We start from the raw sequence: 22,448 nt of genomic DNA, 5'->3' as shown, positions 1-22,448 counted from the left end.
GTCGTGGGATGGATCCCACCAGGTTTCCGTCAGCCCCACTAAGTCGTAGTCGTTTAGTGCAACCAGGAGCGCTAGTTCATCCTGCTTGTTCCCCATGCTCCTAGCATTAGTATATAGGCACTTGAGCCCTGTGACTGGTGCTTTTGCTACCCCCTCGCTCCATGAGTCACAAGTATCCCCCAGAAAGTTCTTGTCTCCCTAAAAACCTGGGGGCCCCCCAGCCAGTGGGCCATTTCTCTCAGATGCCTTTAGTTTAGAGTTGATTTCCCTATTACAGGAAAACAATGACTTGGGGCCCAACTCCTGCCTGTGTCTGGGAGTAGAAATTCTTCTTGCCCTAGTGCCAAAATAGCAAGAGAGATTTAACATTCCCACCCACTCCCCTTCCTTGACTAAACCATATCCTAAATCAAAATGATATATACAGACAACATAACATAGTCTCTACAGTGCTAACAGTCACTTAAATGGATACAGCATAATATGGGCTTTCCAAAGAGACAACACATACCACATCAGTACAATAAAACACAAGGAAATATTCATGACACACCACAAACCCCCAAAGTGTACCTGGGCTCATGACAGACATTGTTTTATTTAACAGATGGGGGATCTGAGGCAAGTGAGCTGAAATGACCTGCTAAAGGTCATCCAATAGGCCAGTGGCACAGCCAGAGACAGAATCCAGATCACCCAAATCCTAGTCCTGAGCTCAGTCTACAAGCCCACATGGCAAAGGAGAGGCAGGGACAAAGGCTTGATTTGGAGGTGGTGGGTTTCCCCATTTATGCGTAAATCTAGTTTGCTGTCATGCAAGAAATATGAATCAATTGCAGAACTTCTGTTCTGCGTGCACAAAAGATTTTCTTCAGCCAAAATATCCCTTTAGTTCAAATTTCCCTTCAAAAAGATGCAGAACGGCATTACTTACCAAGTGGCAAATGTCATCTAATGAAGTAAATTCATTAAAGCTGACAATAAGCTTTCGAAGCCCCATCAGTCTAGGGATGTCCCGCAGTTTGCTCAGGCTGTTCCCATGCAAATTGAGAACCTAGGTCAAGAGTTGATTAACAGTTAAAACTCTTCTGAATACCCAATACCGAATACTGAATACCCAATACCTACAACTCTTCTGAACACCCAGTACCAGTACCAACCTGTCTCTAAACACTCAAAAGCCTTACATGTTAAGAATGTCACAAAAAAATGTAAGTAGTCTATGGCTACAAAGAAAGACTTAAATGCTAGGAAGATTGTGAGGGGGAGTCTTATAGACATGTGGGGAAACCATTTCTTTTATTTCCTGTTTCAAAGGATATTTGTTCTTTTCTCCTTGAAGTAACAGTGGGAAGGCAACTTACACAGTGAATGGTGTCATAGCAGGAGCAAAAAGTTAGCGTTTCCAATAGTGTTCTACAGATAATGGGAGAGGAGATGCCTTTGCAGAACAGGAAGAAAACTATTCCAGCATTTCAACAAAGGCTGCCTCCAAATGAACTTTAAAAGGGGCAAGACTATAACATCCTATAAACAGCAGGAGGGAAAATATAGTCAGTAGGTATGGGAAATGCTGTCAGCTCATGGGGCAGACCTGAGATTGGGACACCTGAGAAATGATTCAGCACTTGTAAATGCTAAATGTAAGGGGTAAATGTTCAGTCCAGTTTGTGCAGACAAAATGGGGAAGTGCATGTTCAAGACAGCAGTTAAATGGGGAATGGCAGGCACTGCACATGCAAATACCTGTAAGTTTGGACTATTCGTAGAAATTATAGAAAAGTAGGGTTGGAAGTCTGAGGCAAAATCAACCCTAGCCAAATCATCCTATACAAATGCATTGTCTAACCTATTAACAAAACTACACAGACAACCCTGACACAACCACAAGATATAATACCTAACCTGCCACAGGTAAAGTGAAGGAACCATGGCAGTCAACATCTGGATGCTGCAAAGGTCGTTAAAATATGCTCAAGAAATCCCAGGAAAAGAGCCCATGATGCCATGCAACAGAGGAAGACAAAACCCCCATAGTCCTCACCAAACTGACCATAGGGTAAAATTCCTTCCTGGCCCCAAATGTGGTGATTGGTCTGACTCTGAACAGGGAGGGTGCAGGCAAGACCATCTCTAGCAGGAATCTCCGAGTTTCCGTCCCAGCAGAAGCACTGGCACACCCTGGTCAAAATCTCCAGCCCTGGCTGAAGTCGACACACAATGCTTCTGACGGAGGCCTACTGTATGTATGCCTCTTGCACTGATATTTTAAAATCTGTGGCTAAAATTTGAAGCTAGCTACATACCTTGGATGATTCTCCATCAAGTTGGATTTGTATTTTTCCAATGCCAGAACTGGCATAAAGTCTGTCAAGAGCAAGCACTACAATTACACAGCTACACATCCAAGAAAACTCAAGGTTCAGGCTGGTCCCTTGGGCACTACCTTGTTCTCACATACACTAGCTTCCACAGTTTGCAGTGGAGTTACTTCCCATGGTAGAACCAGGAGTAAGATCAGAAACTGGTCCAATACTAGTAATGAGTATTGCTTTGCAAAATCATCAGCATAAGCATGTAGAGACAGAAAACTGCACTGCGATCTCACACCAGATTGAAAACTTCTTTTACTTTTAATAATATTACTCTGGCCTTAAATTAATAGAAGCAACTCCAGAATCAAGAACAGATGATAGGGTTAAGTTTGGACTTCCTACTTTTCATTGGATTGGAAGGCAATCTAAAAAGATATGACACAGGTTAAAGAATGAATTTGTCCTGCTGCAGTTTAACAGAAAATGCTCACCATGATTTGGCTGTAAATATTGGCCTTAGCAACTGAAAGCATGGTTTTTTCATCCAAGCAAACAATTTTTGGTCTGGCCTTTACTGCAGGCTCCATGTTCAGTGCTTCGTTGTCCAGTTGCAAGTCATGAGACAGTATGAATCCTTCTGTGTTTCTGTTTCCTTCTTCTACAATCACATTGTTGAGTGTAGAGAACAGGGATTGAATTTTGACCTAAGCAAAATAGTATTCATCAATATTTGTCACGGTTCTAATTTTCAGTCAGGTAAATTATGTAAAAATGCATATAAAAATTCAGAAAATTAAAAGATTTTAAAAATAAAATTTTAAAATTAAAAGATGCCATTCATAAGAGATCTCTGATTTTGCTTAAGCAAGCACCTGAATATTAGCATTTGTTAAAAATGAAAAGCAACAGCCATATCTTGTCATATAGGATACTCCCACTGAGGACAACAAAAATCAGCTGTCTTGCCAAGCACCAAACCTTGCAGTTGTTCACTGTTCAGCTAAGGAGAATTCAGTAAAGCTATTTGGAGTAGGCTTGGCAGAGGCCAAGAACCCACTCAAATGCAATACAACCTCTTCCCCCTGAGTCTCTGCATACTCCTCCTTCTCTGCCCATTAAAGACACACAGGATCTGAACCAGGAATCCTTCCAAACAAGCTACAAAGCCACAGGTTCACAAGGCCAGTCCACTGTGGAACTTAAAAAAAAACAAACCCTCAAAAAAGAACAGAAAAACCTTTTTAATTATGGCAAAACCCATTCAGACTTTCAGCTCATGACTATTGCACAGTAATGTCGCATCACACTTCCTACCACACAACACTACTGCACAGTAGTCACGAGCTACAACACAGTCAGCATCTCATGTAGACATGGCCATTCTCCCCTGGGCTCCCCATTTACTGCAGCAAAGATGATTTCATGTGACCTGTTGGGGGGCTTAGAGTCAAGCTGCTGCCGCATGTGTGGGGCAGGCAGCGGTGGCAGCAGTGTTGGGACAGGTGGCTAGAGGGGGCTACAGGGAATTTTGGGGTGGCTACAGCCCCCACAAGGCCCTCCCTGGCAACACCCCTGCTGGCAGGGTGTGGAGTTGCTCCACAACCAGGCTGGGATTTTGTGGTGGTGTTAGTGTGGTTTGGAGCTGGGGCACAGCTGTGATCTGCAGCCTGCATGCCCCAGGCAGGGATGTGCAGGCAGCAGATCGCAGCTCTGCCCTGGCTCTGGACCATACTGTCACCGCTTCAAGAAGCTGGGACACAGCCGCGATCTGCTGCCTGTATGCCCCTGCCCGGAGCATGCAGGCTGCTGACTGTGGCTCTGCCCCAGCTCTGGACCACGCTGTCACTGCCACAAGATCCCAGCCCAGCTGCGGACCAGCTCTGCACCTTGCTGCACATCTGCCAGTGCCGTCAGGGCCAGTCTCCATGGAAACCCTAGCCCCGCACTATCACAGCATGCCTGCTGCTGGGGTTTCCATGGAAACTGGCTCCAGGCATGCAGGCAGGAGCCGCTGGGAAATGGAGTCTGGTCACTGGCCAGATCCACCATTTGGGCCTCCTCTGCGCTACAGAGAGAGAGAAAATAACCAACTATGAGGTGAGGTCCTCGTAGGTAATATGAGTTGATGAGGGAGCTAGATTTCAACTGATTTTTTTCTCTTGACCTCCTAAGTCTGAAGCTGACCCTCCTATACCCCAGGAAGAAAAGCAAAGTTCATACCAGCGTAATGTACTCAAATTCAATGAGGTATTCCGGCAAGACCAGCTCATGATCGAACACAAACCACTCACACTGACGAAGGCTGCAGTCACAGCTTGTGTGTTCCATTGAAGAACATATTTCTGCAGTAGAAAAAAAGAACCACATTCAAGATGGCGTTTTACACAGGTTTTCCAGTTACGATGGGTGTAATGAAATTAAATATCTCTCTCATTTAAAAAGTTCAAATTTGAAATTTTTAAATTTGAAAAGAGAAGTCAGTATTTGATTTGTACCCTCTTTACATATCCTGCTGTTGTTTCCAAAAATATTATCAAATATTACTACAGAATCTGTCACTTAAATTTATCTTTTTCTTAGGCAAGGCTGTTCCTCTCCAGATCCTCCCAGGGCAGTAAAGAGTAGTTCCCCAGCAGACTTCAGTACTGAGGAGACATACACAAAAGAAACCACTGCTCCTTCCCTTGTGCAAGTTCTAGGAAGGCAGGGATGGGGAATTGGCAGAGACTTGACTCTAAACCCCCAACAAGTCAGATGAAATCATTTTTGCTGCAGTACATGGAGAGCCAAGGAGAGAATGGCCATGTCTACATGAGACGCTGACTGCGCTATAGCTCGTGACTACTGTGCAGTAGTGCTGTGTGGTAGGAAGCGTGATGCGACGCTACTGTGCAACAGCCACAATCTACTGCACAGTCAGCATCACAAAACAGCTGTTCTTTGGTGCAACTGCCCAGTAACTCCACTTACTGCGCAGTCATGTAGTACTTGTTTATACAAGTACTACATGACTGTACAGCAACGACTACACAGTCAGCATCTTGTGAAAATGCGGCCAGTAGCACATAAACACTGATGTAACCTTAACATTGTGCTAAGTGCCTCCAGGTACAGTACCTGTATCAAAAGCAGATGTAGCACTCTGTAAATGCTTCCAAGGCCGGAACACCGAATTGACGACTGGATAGTTGACTTGACTGATGGAATCCTTCTCATGTGCTGGGGCACTACGGCCAAGAAAAACTTTGGCAAGTATGAGTTTCCCTAGATACAGAAAGAAGGGAAACATAGTGCTCACACTACCAAGCCTCACCTCAGTGCAGGGCAAGTGAAGTGTCAGTGGTCAGCTTAATAGTGGAAAGATAATCTGCTGGCCTTGGAGATGAAAGATCTAACAGGGACTATCTGTTTCAGCTCTTGTTATTATGATGTGATATTTATGTTGTTCATGAAATGCACATTTTGGGACAAGAGACTTCCCACAATTTATCTAGGGCTAGCAGTATTTAGCTAAAATATATAGGTGGCCAACTCTGAACTAGAAAAAGAAAAGTGGCACTGATGTTTTTCTCTAAGCTGTCCTAGGTGCTCTGAGTTAGCGCCATCCCTTTGTTTCTGTGTTTCTTCTTATAGCTTGAGGCATTGAGTCTAGAAAGGGTCGGCTAATATCTCATAGTTCCCAGAGGGAGAATGTCTCCCTCAGCTGCTTCACAACCTTGTCTGACAATTACCTCCTCAAATGCCAGGCCATTATCTCAGTGAGCCAGGGCAGCAAGACTCTGAGTTCCTCTCTGAGGACCTGCCCACTCTCTCACAGCTACCACTGAACTTAAAACAGAAGTTTTCCTAAGTTTTTCTAAATTTATGATTTAGGAAATAAGCCTTACAGCTGCCAATACACTTTAGACCATCTTTCCAAACTACTGCATTACCATGCCTGAATGGTTCCTCAGGATCACTGCTATTTTTGCCTTCAGCCTCAGCTTGTTGTTGCACGAATTCTATTCTGGGACATTCAGATATACTTAGACTGTTAGAGAGGAGAATGGCTTCTTCTCCGTTAGGCTGCTGCAAAGATTAAAGCAAGATCTGAGCATGTTTATTTGGCTCACAAGACTTATAAGAATTTAATGACATTTAACCATAAACTTGAAAATAAACAATTGATTTTTGGAGGAGCAAGAGGGGGAAGAGAGAAGAGTACAGGAGCAGAACGATCTCTATGATATCATAACTTAGACAGGAAGAAAAAAAATTAGAGACAAGAAAAATCATAAACTCTTCGGAGCAGGGACTGTATCTTGCACCCTCAGGGGAGCCTGCGAATGCTGCCTTATCTAGACAATATGATTTGATTTTGCTCAGGGTTTCTAGGATATTCCTGCTGTGTCTGACTGGGGCCAGAGGAGTCCTGGGAAAGAAAGTCCAGCAGTAGTCATGTGGCTGAAACTGCCACTACCTGATGCAGGGAATGAGAAGGATGAAAGATGACAGTCATTATTGTATGAACACAAAAACAAATTAAAATTATAAAACAAAATGGCTGGGAGAAACCACCAACTTGTTCCAGAGGTAGAAAACCTTGGGGCCTGAGTTGAAAGGCAGATCTAAGTCATGGAGCCTTCTGTAATGAAGCTGTACCACTCCTGATGCACCACTTGCATAGAGAAGGCACACAGACATTACAGAGAAGCTGTGCAACAAAAAGAGAAGGAGCTAGGAGAAGACAAAAGGGAAGTTGATAAGCCTATGCTGGGGATGGTAGTGAAAAAGCAAAGGATCCACAAGTATCTACAAGAAAGCAAGGAAGAAGAGAAGTAAATAGCAAGAGAAATAAGGACAGGAAGAAAAAAGGGGAAAGAAGAACAGGAAGATAGGTATGAAGAGATGAAAAGAGAGGGGATGAGAGAAGCACCACTTAAGACAGCTTTGGGTTTTACCACAAGCTACTAAGCAATAAACATTTTTCTTTCTATATTTCATCTCACCTTGTGGTCTTCCATTCCCTGGAAACCATCCTCAAGTATTTGCAGCAGTTGCTTTTTCTTTACTGGCAATTTTGGGTCAAAGACATAAAAGAGATAATCCAGCATCTTCCTGTAGTTTCTTAATGAAAATAAAAAGCAGGGAAATATTTTAGTATTTCTGTTGCAACAAGAGGCAAAAGGCAAAAGGCAAAAAACAAAACCCCAGATACCTTGCCTCAACAGTATTCATTCATTGTATGACACTAAGAACTACCTGGATTATAATTAAGGGAACTTCCCCTATCTAAGGAAGGAGATAAGTAATGTTGCTCAATAATGCTGATAGTATCCAATATCTGATAAACAGTAAAAGATCCTGGACTTGTGGCCTTTTGTCTATTACTGATCTTTCATAATGTAGGGGGGTTGTCTCCAACTCCAAAACCCACTTCTTATTTGTATCTGAAATATAAAATCCTTACCTCCCTCTCTTTCCTTGAGGTCCCTAGCAAGATAACTGAAATAGTGGAAAGGAGGCTGGCTGGGCCATAGCATCCCCATAGAAAACCCCACTTGGTTAATGGAATCATTGTTTCTTCAAATGATTCCACATCTCGTGACTAGCATGCAGTGACCTCAGGAAACAGGCGTGAGGAGTCTTGCTTAAATAAGAGTCGCAGGGTCACTCTAACAAAATGAGGATCAGAATACGAAGCCTCCTTTAAGGAACAGTGCTGGGTGAGAACCTGGGGTGATTTGCTGATAAATACATCAGCTCCACAAAGAAACAGCTCCTTACAAAGAGGAAATGAATACAGTTTATCTTGCCTACTGGCACAGACAATCATGCTGCTGCACTGCCTGTCGTCTCCCCAGACTACTAATCTGAGGAGGTAAGGCTGACGCTCTGTGCACTTCCTGTTCCCCAGGTACACTTCTGAGCGTGCAACATTTATGTCAAATGTAAGTCCCTACAGAATCTTCTTACAGAAAGAATCCTCTTGTGGAAAGAGTAACAGACTGAGAAGATATCAAGGATATGCCCCCATCGTGAGGGAAAATTTACCTGGATTTGTTTAGCTAAATCTTAGTACCAAGGAAGTCCCTAACACTCATTGAAGGTTGTATGCATACACACACAAATGCACTGCCCCAGTGAATGTAAAAAGACAAAAAACATACATTAACTGTACTAAGATCTCTAGTAGTAACAATGTATTAACATGAGGTCATAGATTCATAGGTGTTAGGGGCTGGAAGGGACGTCTCTAGATCATCAGGTCCAACTCCCAAGTGCTTGGGCAGAAAAGACAACCCCAGCAAGGTGAGTATCCAGACTTTTTTTGAAGATATCCAGAGTAGATGATTGCACCAACTCTATGGGGAGTCTATTCCAGACCTTGGACACTTGAGTTGTAAAGAAGTTTTTCCTTCTAGGTCGGTAAGTCATAAAGCGTACAAGGAAATGGTTACTGCACAAACTGCATCCTGGAGTTGCAGGTTGCGAAGAGAGAACGAGTGACAATTATGCTCTGTTCTTTTCAGCAATGAAGGCCAAGTCCTGCAAACTGCTGCGACAAGTAGATCGCAGTGCCTGCCCAGAGCTCACTGCAGGATTGGGACTTTCAACTTTATTCATTTCACTACCTCCCCACCAAAATGGCAAGAGCTAACATTTCTAGACGTAAAGGTTGACAGCACTTTGTTGAGCAGATCTATCACTTGAACTTACACAGTTTAAATGGTTTACACAGGATTTGCTGCACTAAACTGCCCCTAAAATGCATACACTTACTCGGTTTCATTTACATTTTCTTTATCCAGCAGCATTTGTAACTTCTCTTCAAATTTCAACCCCAGAATACGGTTGTGTACTCTAAAGATGCGATTTATTTTCACTCCTGTGATACCATACGCTTTGAAGTCCCAGGCACAAAATCGGGACAGGATTAGATCAGAGCAGGAATTAAACCTGTGTCCAGGATGCATAACAAAAAGCACTGGATCAGTAACATTTTTCTGTGTGACATTTCTGTAGAACGAAAAAAAAAATTACATAATGCAGAACCTGATTTTTTTCCCCTGCTTGCTATTGAAGGGGAAGAAGAAAAAGACACTTTCAGCTGACTTCTCGTTACTTTTCATTCCATCCAGGAAGACCACACACCAACTGCTGAAACTTCCTCAGCCTGATGAAGGGTTTTTGAACCCAAAAGCTTGCTTAAATTTTTTTCCCCAACTATTTAAGTTGGTCTAATAAAAGATATCAGATTCACCCAAAGACCCTTGTCTGCCTTCCCTCTTACATGGCTTTACAACTTAGCATTTTTAACTATAAACAAAGGAACACATATTATCTTATTCAACCAACATACCGATATTATGTAGCAAACATTAACATTAAAGAATTTGTCATCCACCTGGTTTCTCTCCCATCTGCAGCAGTATGCCTAAAATGCCATATAGGACTATGAAGTCCTTAACATATCCCTATGGTCACTATGCTTAAGCATGAACATTTCAGAATAGCAAAGCTGGAGCTCAACCCCTGTTTGTCTTACAAAGTGAGCAATCCCACAGGAATCAATGGGAGTACTTGTATAAAGTGATGTGAACCTATAAAGCTATCACTACAGCAAACTAGAGGAAGAATAGCTCTGTAGTTAGGGCACTATTCTGGGACTTGGGAGATAGGGTTCAATGAACTGTGTAAACTTGGGCAATTTACTTTGCTTCTCTGTGCATTTATTACCTGTTTGTAAAGTAGAACAATATTTCCTTAGTCATAGGATAGGGGTGTGGTGAGAACAAGTTTATTAGCAACTGTGATGTACTCAGGTGCACAAGGCTTAGAAAACTAAAATAACAGTTTTTAAAATAATTTGTTTCTGAAAATACACATGCAAATCAGCAAAACCTGAGGGAGCAAAAAAAAAAGCAAATATATATATAAATATATTTTTTTATCAGTGGCCAATTTTCTTGAAAAAGACAAATGCAGATCGGCTTGCAGCTAATAAAAACAGTTGTTTCTTTAAAGGGCTTTCTGCTAAGATCATTCTTACTCAGACATCTGTATTTCTGTTCCCAACCCTATTGGCATCATTTCTCATTTCTCCTTGTCAATATGAAAACTCCTTGGCTTTCACCAACATTTCAAAAAGCTCAGACTGAAATCACTGTTTGTAAGGAAGCCACCAATGGTATGTCTGAGCACGCAGCAACCTACAGCGTTCTAACAAATATCCCTGAACATAAAAGAGCAGCACAGCCGAGGTGGACAAGCTTGGAGTACTCAAGCAGAAAACAGCCCCTGAAATATTGTCAACCTAAATTTGAGTCTCCCTCCAACACTGTCAGGATATGCATACAGAGACCATGTAAACAGATTTGAATGCTTCTTTACACCAAGTAGTAAAGCTAGCCAGGAACTTACTATCACTGCTGTCACGGTAGTCAAAATAGCTTTTAGGTATTTTAGTTTTCCATATATTGTTAGTATATCATTTCATAAAAAGCTTTATGCACGTAAAATAAAAGATAGCAATTATCAGGCAAACTCCTGGTGGTAAGTATTCCACTTTCTATTGAGTTACTTACTGATTCTTCCTTCAGGAAGCCCTCACAGTCGAGAACGATTGTCTTCCATGATTGATTTATCTGTGTGTTTAAAGATGGCTGATGAGGCCTAACTGGGATTGACAGACTACCACAGCTCGGACGTGTTTCCGTGTGAGGTGGATGGTGCTGGATTCTTGATTTGGTCTCTGACACCGTTTCTGCTGCTCCTGCTTCTCCATCTCCTGTTGTTGTCGTTAGGTGTCAAAGTACTGAGATCCTTGCAGCAGACTCTTCCTCCATTTGGGGTGGTTCTGGGTGACAGTCTCCCATGACTTGACACTGATGTTGCATTTTTTTCAGTTGGTCTTAAGGACATCCCTGAAGTGCTTTCTCTGCCTTCCCCTTGAGTATACACCTTGGCTGAGCTGGGAGAATAAAACTAGTTTTGGGAATCTGGAGTCGGACATCTGGATGACATGGCCAGTCCAACAAAGCTGATGTCGGATGACCATCACCTCAATACTTGTGCCGTTTGCTTACAGGAGGACACTAACATTGGTGTGTCTTTCTTCCACTGGATTTGGAGGATCTTCCTCAGGCAGAGTTGATGGTACTTCTCCAACAACTTTAGAGGTCTCCTGTACATTATCTATGTCTCAGCTCCATGCAGTAAGGTGGGGATCACAACTGCCTGAGCTTGGTTTCAGATCTGTTGTTGTGATCTTAGGGCCAGTTTCTTCACTTGCACATTTGAGGCAATGTTGGATTTCATTGTCAATGACAGCCTCCTGCAGGAGGATCCCGGCTTCCAAAGTATGAGAAATGCTCAGTGTTCTCCAGAGTTGCACCGTGGACCTGGATTACCAGAGCTGGGAACTATTCATCAGGAACTTGTTGGTGGAGAACCTTAGTTATCTGAATGATGAGCATCAGTCACCATTTTCTTGTATGCCTCAGTAAAGATGTCAATGATTGCCTGAAGGTCTGTTTCCAAGTGAGCACACACTATAGCATCATCAGTGTACTAGAGCTCAATGACTGATATCACGGTGGTGTCAGTTTTGGCTCAGAGCTGGCTGAAGTTAAACAGCATATCATCCACTTGGTAGTTTAGCTCCACTCTGGCTGGAAATTTGTTGGTACAGCAAAAGCTGTGTTATCCAGCATCCCCCACGAATGGGGGATGCTCATTAATCAAATACGCCGGTTAATCAAACGTGCATTGTCTGGTGCACTCCCTGGTGTTAGTATGCCGGGGGACAGGGAGGGGAGCCCCGCACAGGCTGCTTTGCCCCACGCAGACTGCTTTGTTCTGGGCTGTGGGCCAAAGAAGTGAAGGAGAAGAACTCGGCTCGCAGTGGTGAAACCGGAAGTGGGACTTCCTGTTTTGCTTTTGCTGCGTACCTTGGATGCTGGTTAGCGGAGCTTTCCGGTTGATAAAGTGCCAGATAACACAGCTTTCGCTGTAGTCAGATGTAGCATCCCAGCAAGGAATATTGAGAAGATTGTTGGAGCAATGACGCAGCCTTGCTTAACTCCAGTTTTAACCTCAAAGGAATCTGTGAGAGATCCACTAGTGAGAACCAGCACTCACGCACTGTTATGGAGCAGATGGTGAATGGTAATCAATTTCAGTGGGCATCCGTACTCAGAAAGATCCTCCACAAAACTTCTCGGTAGACAGTTGAAAGCTTTCATGAGGTCAAAGAAGGCCATGTAGAGGCTTATGTTGTTCCCAGAATTTCTCCTGCAGCTGGTGAGTTGTGAAAAACATGTCAGTTGTGCCTCTTGATGCCCTAAACCTGTACTAAAATTCTGGGAGGAGCTCTTCAGCAAGTGGAAGGAGATGGTTCAGGGGGATTCTCACAACGGTCTTTCTTGTGGTGTACATCAATGTGATCCCGCTGTAGTTTCCACAGCTGAACTTCTCTCCTTTCTTGAAGACTGTCACAATCATGGCATTCCTGAGGTCGTCTGGGATTTCCTCATCATTCCAGATCCTTAAGATGACAGCATGAAGCTGTGATGTGAGCTCTTGTCCTCTCTTCTTGAAGATTTCCATGGGGATTCCACCTGCTCTACATGCCTTGCCATTCTTCATCTGCTTGAGGATACCCCACACACTGCTGACATTCTCCTATTGTTGATTGGAATTCACCAATTTTTCATTGATGCACTGGAGGAAGAGTTCTCACGTGCTTGGGTCCTTGAGTTCTTCAGTGGTGATCTTCCATTGGCATTGGTTTTGCTGTAGCCATCATCAAGGAGCCAGTTTGAGTGACATAACCGAGTAGATGAGTCAGTGATCAGTCCAGCAATCAGCAGCTTCTAGCAAAGCTTGGGTGATGCAGGCATCGTTGTGACCCCAGACAATGACACAGTCAATCAGAAGATCTAACATTTTGCCTGCTCTGTCATTGAGGACTTCTAGACCCATGGCTGGGGTCTGGGCAGGCTTATATTAGTGGCGACCTGTAGTCACCATGTCAAAGCACCATCAAAGGATATATGTAGCTTTTCAGTAGGGAAATCATTGCCATCTGCTATCCTCAACACATCCTCAGCAGCAGCACATGGTGGTGTTGCTGCTATTTGGTCCACAACTACTTATTCATCAGAGTTACCCCTACTTATTTCATAGCTAACCTTCCCTGAAGGTCATTCCGCTATCTGCCACTTGTGGACACTTTGGGTAGCACTATAGCTCTGCCCCACAGTTACAGTTACTGACCCATTGAAATGAATGGCAAAACTCTCCTTGACCTCAGTAAGATTAAGATCAAGCCTCCTAACCTCCAGCCTTGTTTTGTCCAAGGAATATATAGGAGGATTCCATCAACTTTTAAATACTTTATACTCTTCGATCAAGTGCTAATGGAATGAAACTAAATTGAAATAGCTTTTACAATGAAAAATCCATATAATTTCAGTTTCATGTGTACTGAGAAGAAAGCTATGAGACAATGCTTTTATTTTTTTGAATATTTGTATATACACTGTGAAGATAACAGCTCATTTACATAATTACAGCTAGTGGAACATTTTACTGAGTGACTAATTTAGACTATTAAAATTACTAAATCCCTTTTTCAAAATGCTTTTTAGAATAAAGAGCTAAACTGAATTCTTTGTTTTGAAGGTGTAAGTACTGCCAAAAGCTACTCAAAGTACTTGCCAGGCACCTTTTTTGATTTTACTAGGCAGCAATGTAGCTTAATCGCCAGATTACTATAGTGGGTTTTAGCTCTGTCTCCATTCCCTCTGGAACTCAGTCTCCCAGCCGTAAAATGTGAATAATGATATTACCTATTGCAAAGCAGTGTGAAACCAACTTATGAGAAGTGCTATTTCAGAGTATTTCCACAAACAGTAAAGGATAGAATGACAGATTTCAAGGAATAATAAGACAATGAAAAATTAAAGAGGCAGTTCTTCTATACTTGTCCACTGGGGTTTTCTGGAAGGTGAGCAGGGGGACTGGGCATTCCACACCTTCCATGCCAGATATATGGGCTCTGTGTTGGCTGCTTCTGGGGTAGTATAGAGGAAGGTGGAAAAGGGCCAATTTATTGGTCACAAGATCCTTTACAGAAATCCAGATGACTCATTGCACTTACTCTAACCAGGGGTAGAAGCTATGGAAAAGCTATGAGCCCACTCCCCACTTTACCCATGGGTTAAGAATCAATTTCATTCTCAAGCTTCGGCACAGTTCTCCCAACAAACATAAAGGTTTTGAACTTAACCACAGAGACCAAATTTAGACTTAGCACTAGCAGGGTTATTTCCCACTGTATGTTAATGAGACCTGTGCCTAGACCTAGATATGTACCTGGAGAAAACAGTTCCTTTAGAGAACCACAGGTCATAACATACTTTCTGGTTAAAAAAATAATCACAAACCTTTACAGTAAGAAACGGGGCTTAAAATATTATTTTGCAAAGAGCTTTACCAGGAATCACTTGATGAACCTTCTTCAAAGCATGTGTTTCCCACTGTTTCCAATTCAGTCTGTAAAAACCGCACTACTAAACTATTGCTTTTCTTCTTCTTTTTAACTTCCATCTGGTATATTTTTTCAATTCTGTAACAGAAACAGAAAGGTCAATTTGGCCTGAATTGTCTTGGTTTCAGTTTTTACAGCATATGGTTAGGGTGGCCTTTTATGATTAATCCTGTTTTTTCTTATTTTGCTATTTATTTTTCTGTGAACTCTGATGCTTAGGAACAAGAAGGCATTTGCCACCATGTAGAGAAAGATCCTGTGTTGACCCAAGCTTCTCTCATTCTGCCCCAGCACAGGGGTTTCATTTTCTGTCCAGTACTGAAAACTGTGCTGGTCCAAATTCCAGCACCGAAGGGTTGACTTAACATTTAGGCCCTAAACAGACAACTACTCAGGATATCAAAGTTCAGGATATGGCCAAATGCTTGCACAACTCCCTCAAATGTTTCATACCTGAACAGTCTAGTACAGTTATTTTCAACCAGGGTGCTGTGGTACCATGTGCTGCCTTGAGATCCTTTCAAGGGTGCCACAGAGTGCCATGCAAAGTTAATACTGTTAGGCATGCAAACATAATTCACAAGATAAATCCAAAGAGTTAAAAAAATCCATCATGTTAAAACTATTCTGACTTATTGTGGTCTTTCTGAGTTCTTTGCAACAGAAGAATTGCTCTGTTATGCTTTTGTAGTCAAAAACTGAGCAAAAACTAAGACGTGACACTTTCCAAGGGGTGCCTTGAGTCTATCAAGGGCAGCCTTTATTCTAAAAAGGTTAGGAACCACTGGTCTAGTAAAACTGTACATGCCTCATTTCCCTTCCTTATGGATTGTTCATCTGTTCCTCTCGGAACCATCTCTTGCTCGATGCATGATCCACTTCCCTCTGGGTCAGTGGTAAGGATGTGAACAGTTAAACATTTAAACGTTCACATATTGATAACCAGTAATACCTTACCAGTTATTGTTTAGCATGGAGTGGGATAGGGAGCAGTCCAGTGGAGAAAGGGGGGAGGGGGAAGAGGGAAGTGGTGCGGTGCCCCTGAAGGTGGCAGGACAGGCAGGAGAGAGGGAAGAGGTGAGGGGAAGAGAGGCCTAGTACTCAGTATGGCGAAGAAGTGGTGGGGGAGCTGCAAGGGACCTCATCCTTCTGCTGGTAGTGCACCCCAGCCCCTTTCCCACCGTCTGACCCGAGACACGTGCACCTGCTGCCAGCAATGAGCCAGGACTCTGCAGACCCTAGTGAAGCTGTTTACAGCTCCCGGCCACCTGCCACCACCAGCCCGGACTCCAGGCAGGCCCCTGCTGCCCACCATGGAGCCCATCACCTAAAATCTATAAAAGCCCTTTTCTGAAGGGAGATACTGTACATGAGTCTTGTGCTGGTCACCTCCTCAGGGGTGGATTACAGTCATAAAGCACTTGTCTCTAACTCAAGAACTCCAAGACAAGTGCAAAAATTATGCTGGAATTACACTGCCAATAGCAGAGTGGCAATCAGAGGGTGCCTACAGATGTTAGGGGCTGCACTTTATACAAATCACCATGAGTTAGAGTCGTCTGCACCCCTGATCCAACAGACATTTGTCTGTTGGGTCGGGGGAGGGGACCGGGGGGGGAATCAAGCCTGCTTGCACCAGCTCTCCTGGCCAGCAGGTGAGGGTGCTCCAGCAGCCTTGGAGGAATCTACTTAACTGCCCCTCTCCGTTCCCCTCCCCCCACCCCACCTCCAACTCTGGGGCTGTCAGCAGGGAAGGGAGCAGCACCCAGCCACAGGCTGTTTTGTTTTGCCAAGACTGAGCTGGAGTGGGGAAGAGGTGAAATGGAGCCCCCTTGCCTTGTGGGCCTGGCCTAGCTCCCCCTAGCACCCTAACTAGGGTAGCTGGAGGGCAAATGCAGTTAGGTGAGAGGGCTCCATTCCACCCCTCCCTGCCGTTCAGGTCAAGCAAAACAGCCCAAAGCTGGGTGCTGCTCCCTTTCCTTCCTCCCCTACTGACATCCCCAGGGCTGAGCCGAGCCAAGTTGGTCCATACCAGCCCAGCCCCACCTCTCACATGAAATCATACCCTAAAGGGAACATAAATTCCCAAGGCACTCTGCTTTACAGCACCTTAATCTAGCAACTGATTTGACCAAGGTTCATTTTTCATGCAGTGGGCCATTTTAAAAGTACTTTACAGCCTTGCACATGTATTACTTCACTTGTGTAAGCACTCAGAATAGCAGGAAGCTAAGGTTTGACCAAGGTTTGACCTGAGCTTCCAAGGCATTTTGGTGGATTTTTTGGGGATCAGTAAAGTTTTCCAAGCACTGCTTCCTATAACCAAGGAACTGTTTTAATCCTAGATATTTTTATTTAATCCTTGACCTATTGGTTGAAAGCACTAACATGCTTGTAACAAGTTCAGTTCCAACCAGTGTCCTTAATTCGGTAACCCGGGTCATAGAGGCTACTGAACAGCCACTTTAAAATATTTTTGGAACAGTATCTGCTTAGCAGTCATTTGAAATAAATGAGAGAGGCTCCAAATTCTATCATCAAAACTACCAAGCACCATCACACACAGTTTAACAGTGCACATATTTCTAACTGCAGCTCTTACATAATTCATGGAACATACTCATCCAGTTTTCTGTTCCAGAATGTCATCCTTTCTCTCAGAGCATCTAACTTCTGAGAAAATATCTCTTCAAGACTTGGCTCCTCATTGGCCTCATCTGTGTAATCACTCCCATCGCCCAAGTTTTCAATATCAGTTTGTTTACTCTCAACAGATGATCTGTTGCTCTGGATTTTGCCTGATGTCTGCAGCTCTGCCAATTCACGTTCCAGCTGTTAAAAGAAAATGCTTTGACATGCAAAGGCAATATGTGAAGTTAATCTATGGTTGGAAACTTACTGTATTTATTTCTCAGGGAAGACAGGTCTTGAAGAATCACACTAAGAAGTGAATCTGAAAATATCAACTAGACAATTAATGCATTAAAATAATTGTTTCCTTAATTTGTCAGTAAATCCAGTGTTGCACTGTGCCTTTCCTGACCAAGATGGCCAACTCTTGACCTGAGCAGCCTCACCAGCTCTTGAAAGCAGTAGAGCCCAGGGTTCATCCTTTTTGTTTATACCCGAGCAAGACTGAACCTGTAGCACTACAATGCTGACATAGAATTCTCTTACAATTGCAGTCCTAAATTTCTTTTGAGTAAGCTTGACTCTAAGACAGTGGTGCTCATTCTTTTGGCCCCACAGGCCAGATGAGTAGCACAAGGCTGGTCTGTGCACCTGGATCAAGCTCTGCACCACCTCAGCCTGGCCACAGGCCACCTCCTCAGACCATGGCCCAGATTCAGCCTGAGAAGCCATGTCATCTGGCCTGTAAGGTAACCCAGGGGGCCAGAAGTTCGGCAGCAGAGGAATAGCCACTGTTCCTCCACTGCCACATGTCTAGGCCTGCAGGGAGCCAGATAGCATGGCTCCACAGGCCAGGGATTGGGCACCCCTGCTCTAAGACTTAGGCAAATTCACATTAGGTGAAATTCACTCCTTTATGCTGAGACAACACAAGGCCTAGGTACCACTTATGATCTCTGTACAGATTAAGTACCTCACAGGTCCTGTACTGACCAGATGCACAGTGATAAATTTCCCCTACAATTCAGTGAATGGTTGAAAAATAAAGGGTCAAAAATCCACTGGACAGGGAAAAAAAGAAAGATTTTCCTCTCTTATTTCTACTATTAGTTGAAGACGCATTTCAGACTGAAATTGCACTGTAATTGCACAGCAGTTACATCTTTACTTGAAATTCTTACTTGATAGATCAAAATCCCACTACAGTGAAAACAGAGGGATGGTGGTAACTCAGGTAACTCTATGAACAAATCACTGAGTACAACTGAATGATGGCAGATAACATGCATGCATGCTTTTTTTGTAAACTGACTTCTTTCTTGAGCTTTGCTGACAAGTGAATGTTTCCTCTTATCAATTTAATGCACAGGGAGGTTAAGGGTTTGTTTGTTTTTAATTTCTAGCTGAACTGACAGAGAGAAATTATAGAACAAAATCCAAAGAAATTTAGGAATGCGCACGTGCACACACATGCTCTTTCAGTTTAGCTTCAGAATAGTGAAGCCTGATAATCTCAGCATGGTATCAGTCAACAAAAAACAGACTGCTCATTTAATCCCATTTCTTAAAAAGTGCATTCCATTTAACAACCCCCTGGGAATTTGCTACAGGAAAATTTTAGCTCATAATATTTTGGTAGGTGCCTAAAAGTTGTATAGCCAAGTGATTATCAGCTAGAAGGCTGCTCTTATTCAAAGCCACTTTGGACAGCTTTCGAATTACTTCAGTGAGAATCAAATATGGTGCATAAACTCTTAGGGTACGTGCAGACATCAACCGCACCTGGTCTACAATCCTGCAGCTTACTTTAAACTGAGTGATCATCAAGGATCCTGGTTTTCTGTTTCCCACGGATAAACATAGAAAACCATGGATTTCCTGTTTTTATAAGAGAAAATGCAGATTTCTTCTTTCAGCAGAGAAACCTGTGGATTCCCTGCTTTTGCCAAGAGCTCTGCAGCTGGTTGAGCCCCAGCCTACAAGAGCTGTTTGCAAACAGGGCAGAAAACCTCCAGTCCTGCCTGGAGGGAAGGGGCAGGGGGAGGGGCAGAACCTGAGGCTCTCAGTCAGTCACAGCTCTGCTCAGCTCAGCTTCACTCTTTGCTCCTGAAGCCTGAGATAAGTGGGGCTTACAGTGTGCTGGGAGCACCTCTGGCAGGGCTGGGGGTTGTGGTTCATGGCTGGGGGGCACTGGCAGGGCTGGGGGGGACAGGAGATGGCCCCATCCCCACCTGAGCAGGCAGAGCAGTGTAGAAGCCAGCTCCATGCTGCTTCTGCTGCAGCTGCCTGCTCTTGGGGGCAGGGAGCTGCAGACTTGGGTCCCTGGCCACATAGCCCTGGCAGCTGGGGGCCCCCTCCAGCAGGGCTGGGAGGCAGGAACTGTGGGTGGGAGCAAGAGGGATAAGTAGGGTGTTGTGGGGGGCAGTGAGGGGCACCAGCAGGGCTGGGGTGGTCATTGGGGCCACCAGCAGGGTTAGCAGGGGCTGCAGGGGGATTTTAATTTTAATAATGGATTTTGGGGGTTTTATCAGAGAATTTGTGATTTTTTTTATCAGAAAAAAACAGACTCCCTGGTGATCATAGGTAGGGAGTGAGGAGTCTGGGGGTGGAAGGGAGGTTGGGGAGCTAAAAATAGCCCAATTAGGGACAGAGTGCGGGGTAAGAAGAGCACAGCCCCAGGGCTGAGGTAGGCAACTGGGCTTTCCCAGTCCCAGCGTTGTGCTCTAAACATGTGAAAACATTCACTAGAAAAGGCTAACCCATTCCTGAACTAATGTACTTCCACCTCCTCAGGTGATCTAATTTAGATTGGGGATGACATTTTTTGCCCAATTTAACTTCCCCAAACATCTGTACAGATTAGAACTTAGATCAACCTAAGCCTTGTTAGTAGGGTGTACCAATCGACTGATACCGATCCGATCTCTGATACAACTGCCTCTAGCTGGTAAATCCAGTGTGGTGGAAGGGGAGTGGGGAGGGAAGAGGCGCTGTGGGGGCAGATTAATGCCCCACTGCGGTGAAGGAGACAGCAGCAGGCACTGCCCAGGTGGGGCAGGAGGCAGGGCCAGAGCTGCAGTTTGTTGTGGGGGGGGATGGCTCCTGCTGCTGCTTGCACCCCAGGAGGGCATGTGCCACCTGGATCTGCACAGAGCGGGGCAGGCTGCAGCTGGGGCTGCGTGGGGCTCTTCTCGGTGGGGGCTGGGCTCGGAGCAGGTAACAGCAGTGCTGGGAGGATGCTGCATCCACCCCAAATTTCACCGCCGCTGCATTCCCAGTGCCGCCGCCACTAGCCACCCAGCACAGCCCTGGCTCAACTCCCCGCCTCCACCCGCATGCTGGGAAGAACTGGGGCTTAACCTAGCGGCCGACAGCGGCAGCACTGGGAAAGGAGCAGCAGCAAAATTGGGTGGATGCAGCATCCTCCCAGTGCCACTGGTGCCTGCTCCGAGCCCAGGTCCCACTGAGAAGAGCCCCACACTGCCCTGGCTGCAGCCTGCCCCACCCCACACAGATCTGCGGGGCACGCTGCCCCGGTGCCCTCCTGGGGTGCAAGCAGCAGTGGAAGCCACCTTCCCCCCATTAGCAGTGCCTCTGGCCCCCCACTGCCCTGCCTAGGCAGGACCTGTCCTTGTCCCCTCCCTCACTGCAGAGGTGTTGATCTGCTACCCCAGCCCCTTCCCTCTCCCCACTCCTTCCACCCAGAGGTGACCTGAGCAGGGTGCAGGGCCCGGGGCAAATCAGCCCATGCAGGGCCCCATCCCCTCTCTGATCCCATGGGTCCTGGACCTGAAGAAGCTGGCAGTGGTGGTGTGAGGGGGTAGGAAATGGCTGGATGCAGAGCCACTGCTCCGCCCAGCTCTATGCCGCCACTGCTCTGTGGGGCCCCCCAAAGCATGGGGCCCGAGGCAGTCACCCCAATTGCCCCCTCTGCCCAAGGGACAGCTCTGCTTCCACCACACCGGAGAGCTAACCAGCTCTCCACACTGCCAGCTGTGCTCCTTGCTGCCTGGGCATTTATTGGCCAAATCATCGGCCCCATCAGATCAATAGCTGATACAGCTAGTTTTCTTCATATCAGTACCAATCCAATATCAGACTCATGTATCGGTGCACCTCTACTCATTAGTTAGAAGTAATTTTAGTTGTGGGTGCTGTGGGGAACCAAAGAGAATCAAATGAGTCAATTAAAAATATCAAGGAGCTATGCTTCCCTTATTACAGTCAGTGCTGTAGCTACCAGCTTCCAAAAACTGTTCCTACATGGTGGCAATTGGATAACCTATGGTCACAGTGGTCACAGTTTGGTTCATAGTGAAGAAGACCTATTTCTAAGGGAATTTCAAAAATAATTCCAGTTTCAGTTGTGCCTGTGTGATGAAGAGTGCTGTAGTTTGTTTCAAGGGAATCTACCCCTGTTACAAAACTCACCAGTACAGCACTGTACTTAGACTTCTGGCAGCCCCAGGTGAAGTTTTAGTATTAGGCCCCCTTCTCCAGAGATAACGATAATAATAATATTTTAATTACTGTTTTTGGACCCCCTTCTGTCCGGACCCTGGGCAGCCGCCTGGTTTGCCCATGGCTGTATTTGGCCCTGCACCAGTACAGACTGTATCTGTCCTCATCTACCTTGGATTGCCAACACGCTCCTTCCATTTAGAGGGAGAAAACAAAACACCTGTGTTGTGTGTGTTAAACTGCATATACTACTAATATATTTGGCACATGGTAACAGTTCTGCAGATTCTGCGCCCTCATTGGCAAGGCCAGGGTTGATGAAATGGATGCAGTCTGTACTGGTGGGTTTTGTAATTGGGGTAAATTTCCTTGAGACAAACTACAACACTCTTTGTGCTTATCACACAGCCACAACTGAAACTGGAATTATTTTTCAATCTTCAGCTGCCTTTGTTGTCTCAAGATATGTTTAAAGACTGAGAAAAAATTTGGTGAGGACAGACTGT

General features: G+C 44.7%; 1 protein-coding gene across 3 annotated transcripts in view; it reads right to left on the bottom strand.

The window, feature by feature from the left end:
* The window catches only part of LOC109320687 (leucine-rich repeat-containing protein 9-like), a 70,827-nt gene that overhangs the window by 37,054 nt on the left and 11,325 nt on the right, over positions 1–22,448 (bottom strand). For all 3 annotated transcript variants that reach the window (XM_019550917.1, XM_019550918.1, XM_019550919.1), the window contains exons 8-16: positions 17,471–17,682; positions 14,797–14,928; positions 9,078–9,254; positions 7,304–7,421; positions 6,248–6,383; positions 5,433–5,579; positions 4,536–4,657; positions 2,807–3,019; positions 935–1,054 (exon numbers count right to left, since the gene is read on the bottom strand). In XM_019550917.1, the coding sequence (XP_019406462.1) occupies positions 935–1,054; positions 2,807–3,019; positions 4,536–4,657; positions 5,433–5,579; positions 6,248–6,383; positions 7,304–7,421; positions 9,078–9,254; positions 14,797–14,928; positions 17,471–17,682 (1,377 nt within the window). The remainder of the gene's footprint in view (positions 1–934; positions 1,055–2,806; positions 3,020–4,535; positions 4,658–5,432; positions 5,580–6,247; positions 6,384–7,303; positions 7,422–9,077; positions 9,255–14,796; positions 14,929–17,470; positions 17,683–22,448) is intronic.

The sequence above is a fragment of the Crocodylus porosus genome, unplaced genomic scaffold, assembly GCF_001723895.1.
Source record: "Crocodylus porosus isolate Cpor-Errol unplaced genomic scaffold, CroPor_comp1, whole genome shotgun sequence".
NCBI classification, from domain to species: domain Eukaryota; kingdom Metazoa; phylum Chordata; order Crocodylia; family Crocodylidae; genus Crocodylus; species Crocodylus porosus.
This window is presented reverse-complemented; position numbering and strand designations above follow the sequence as displayed.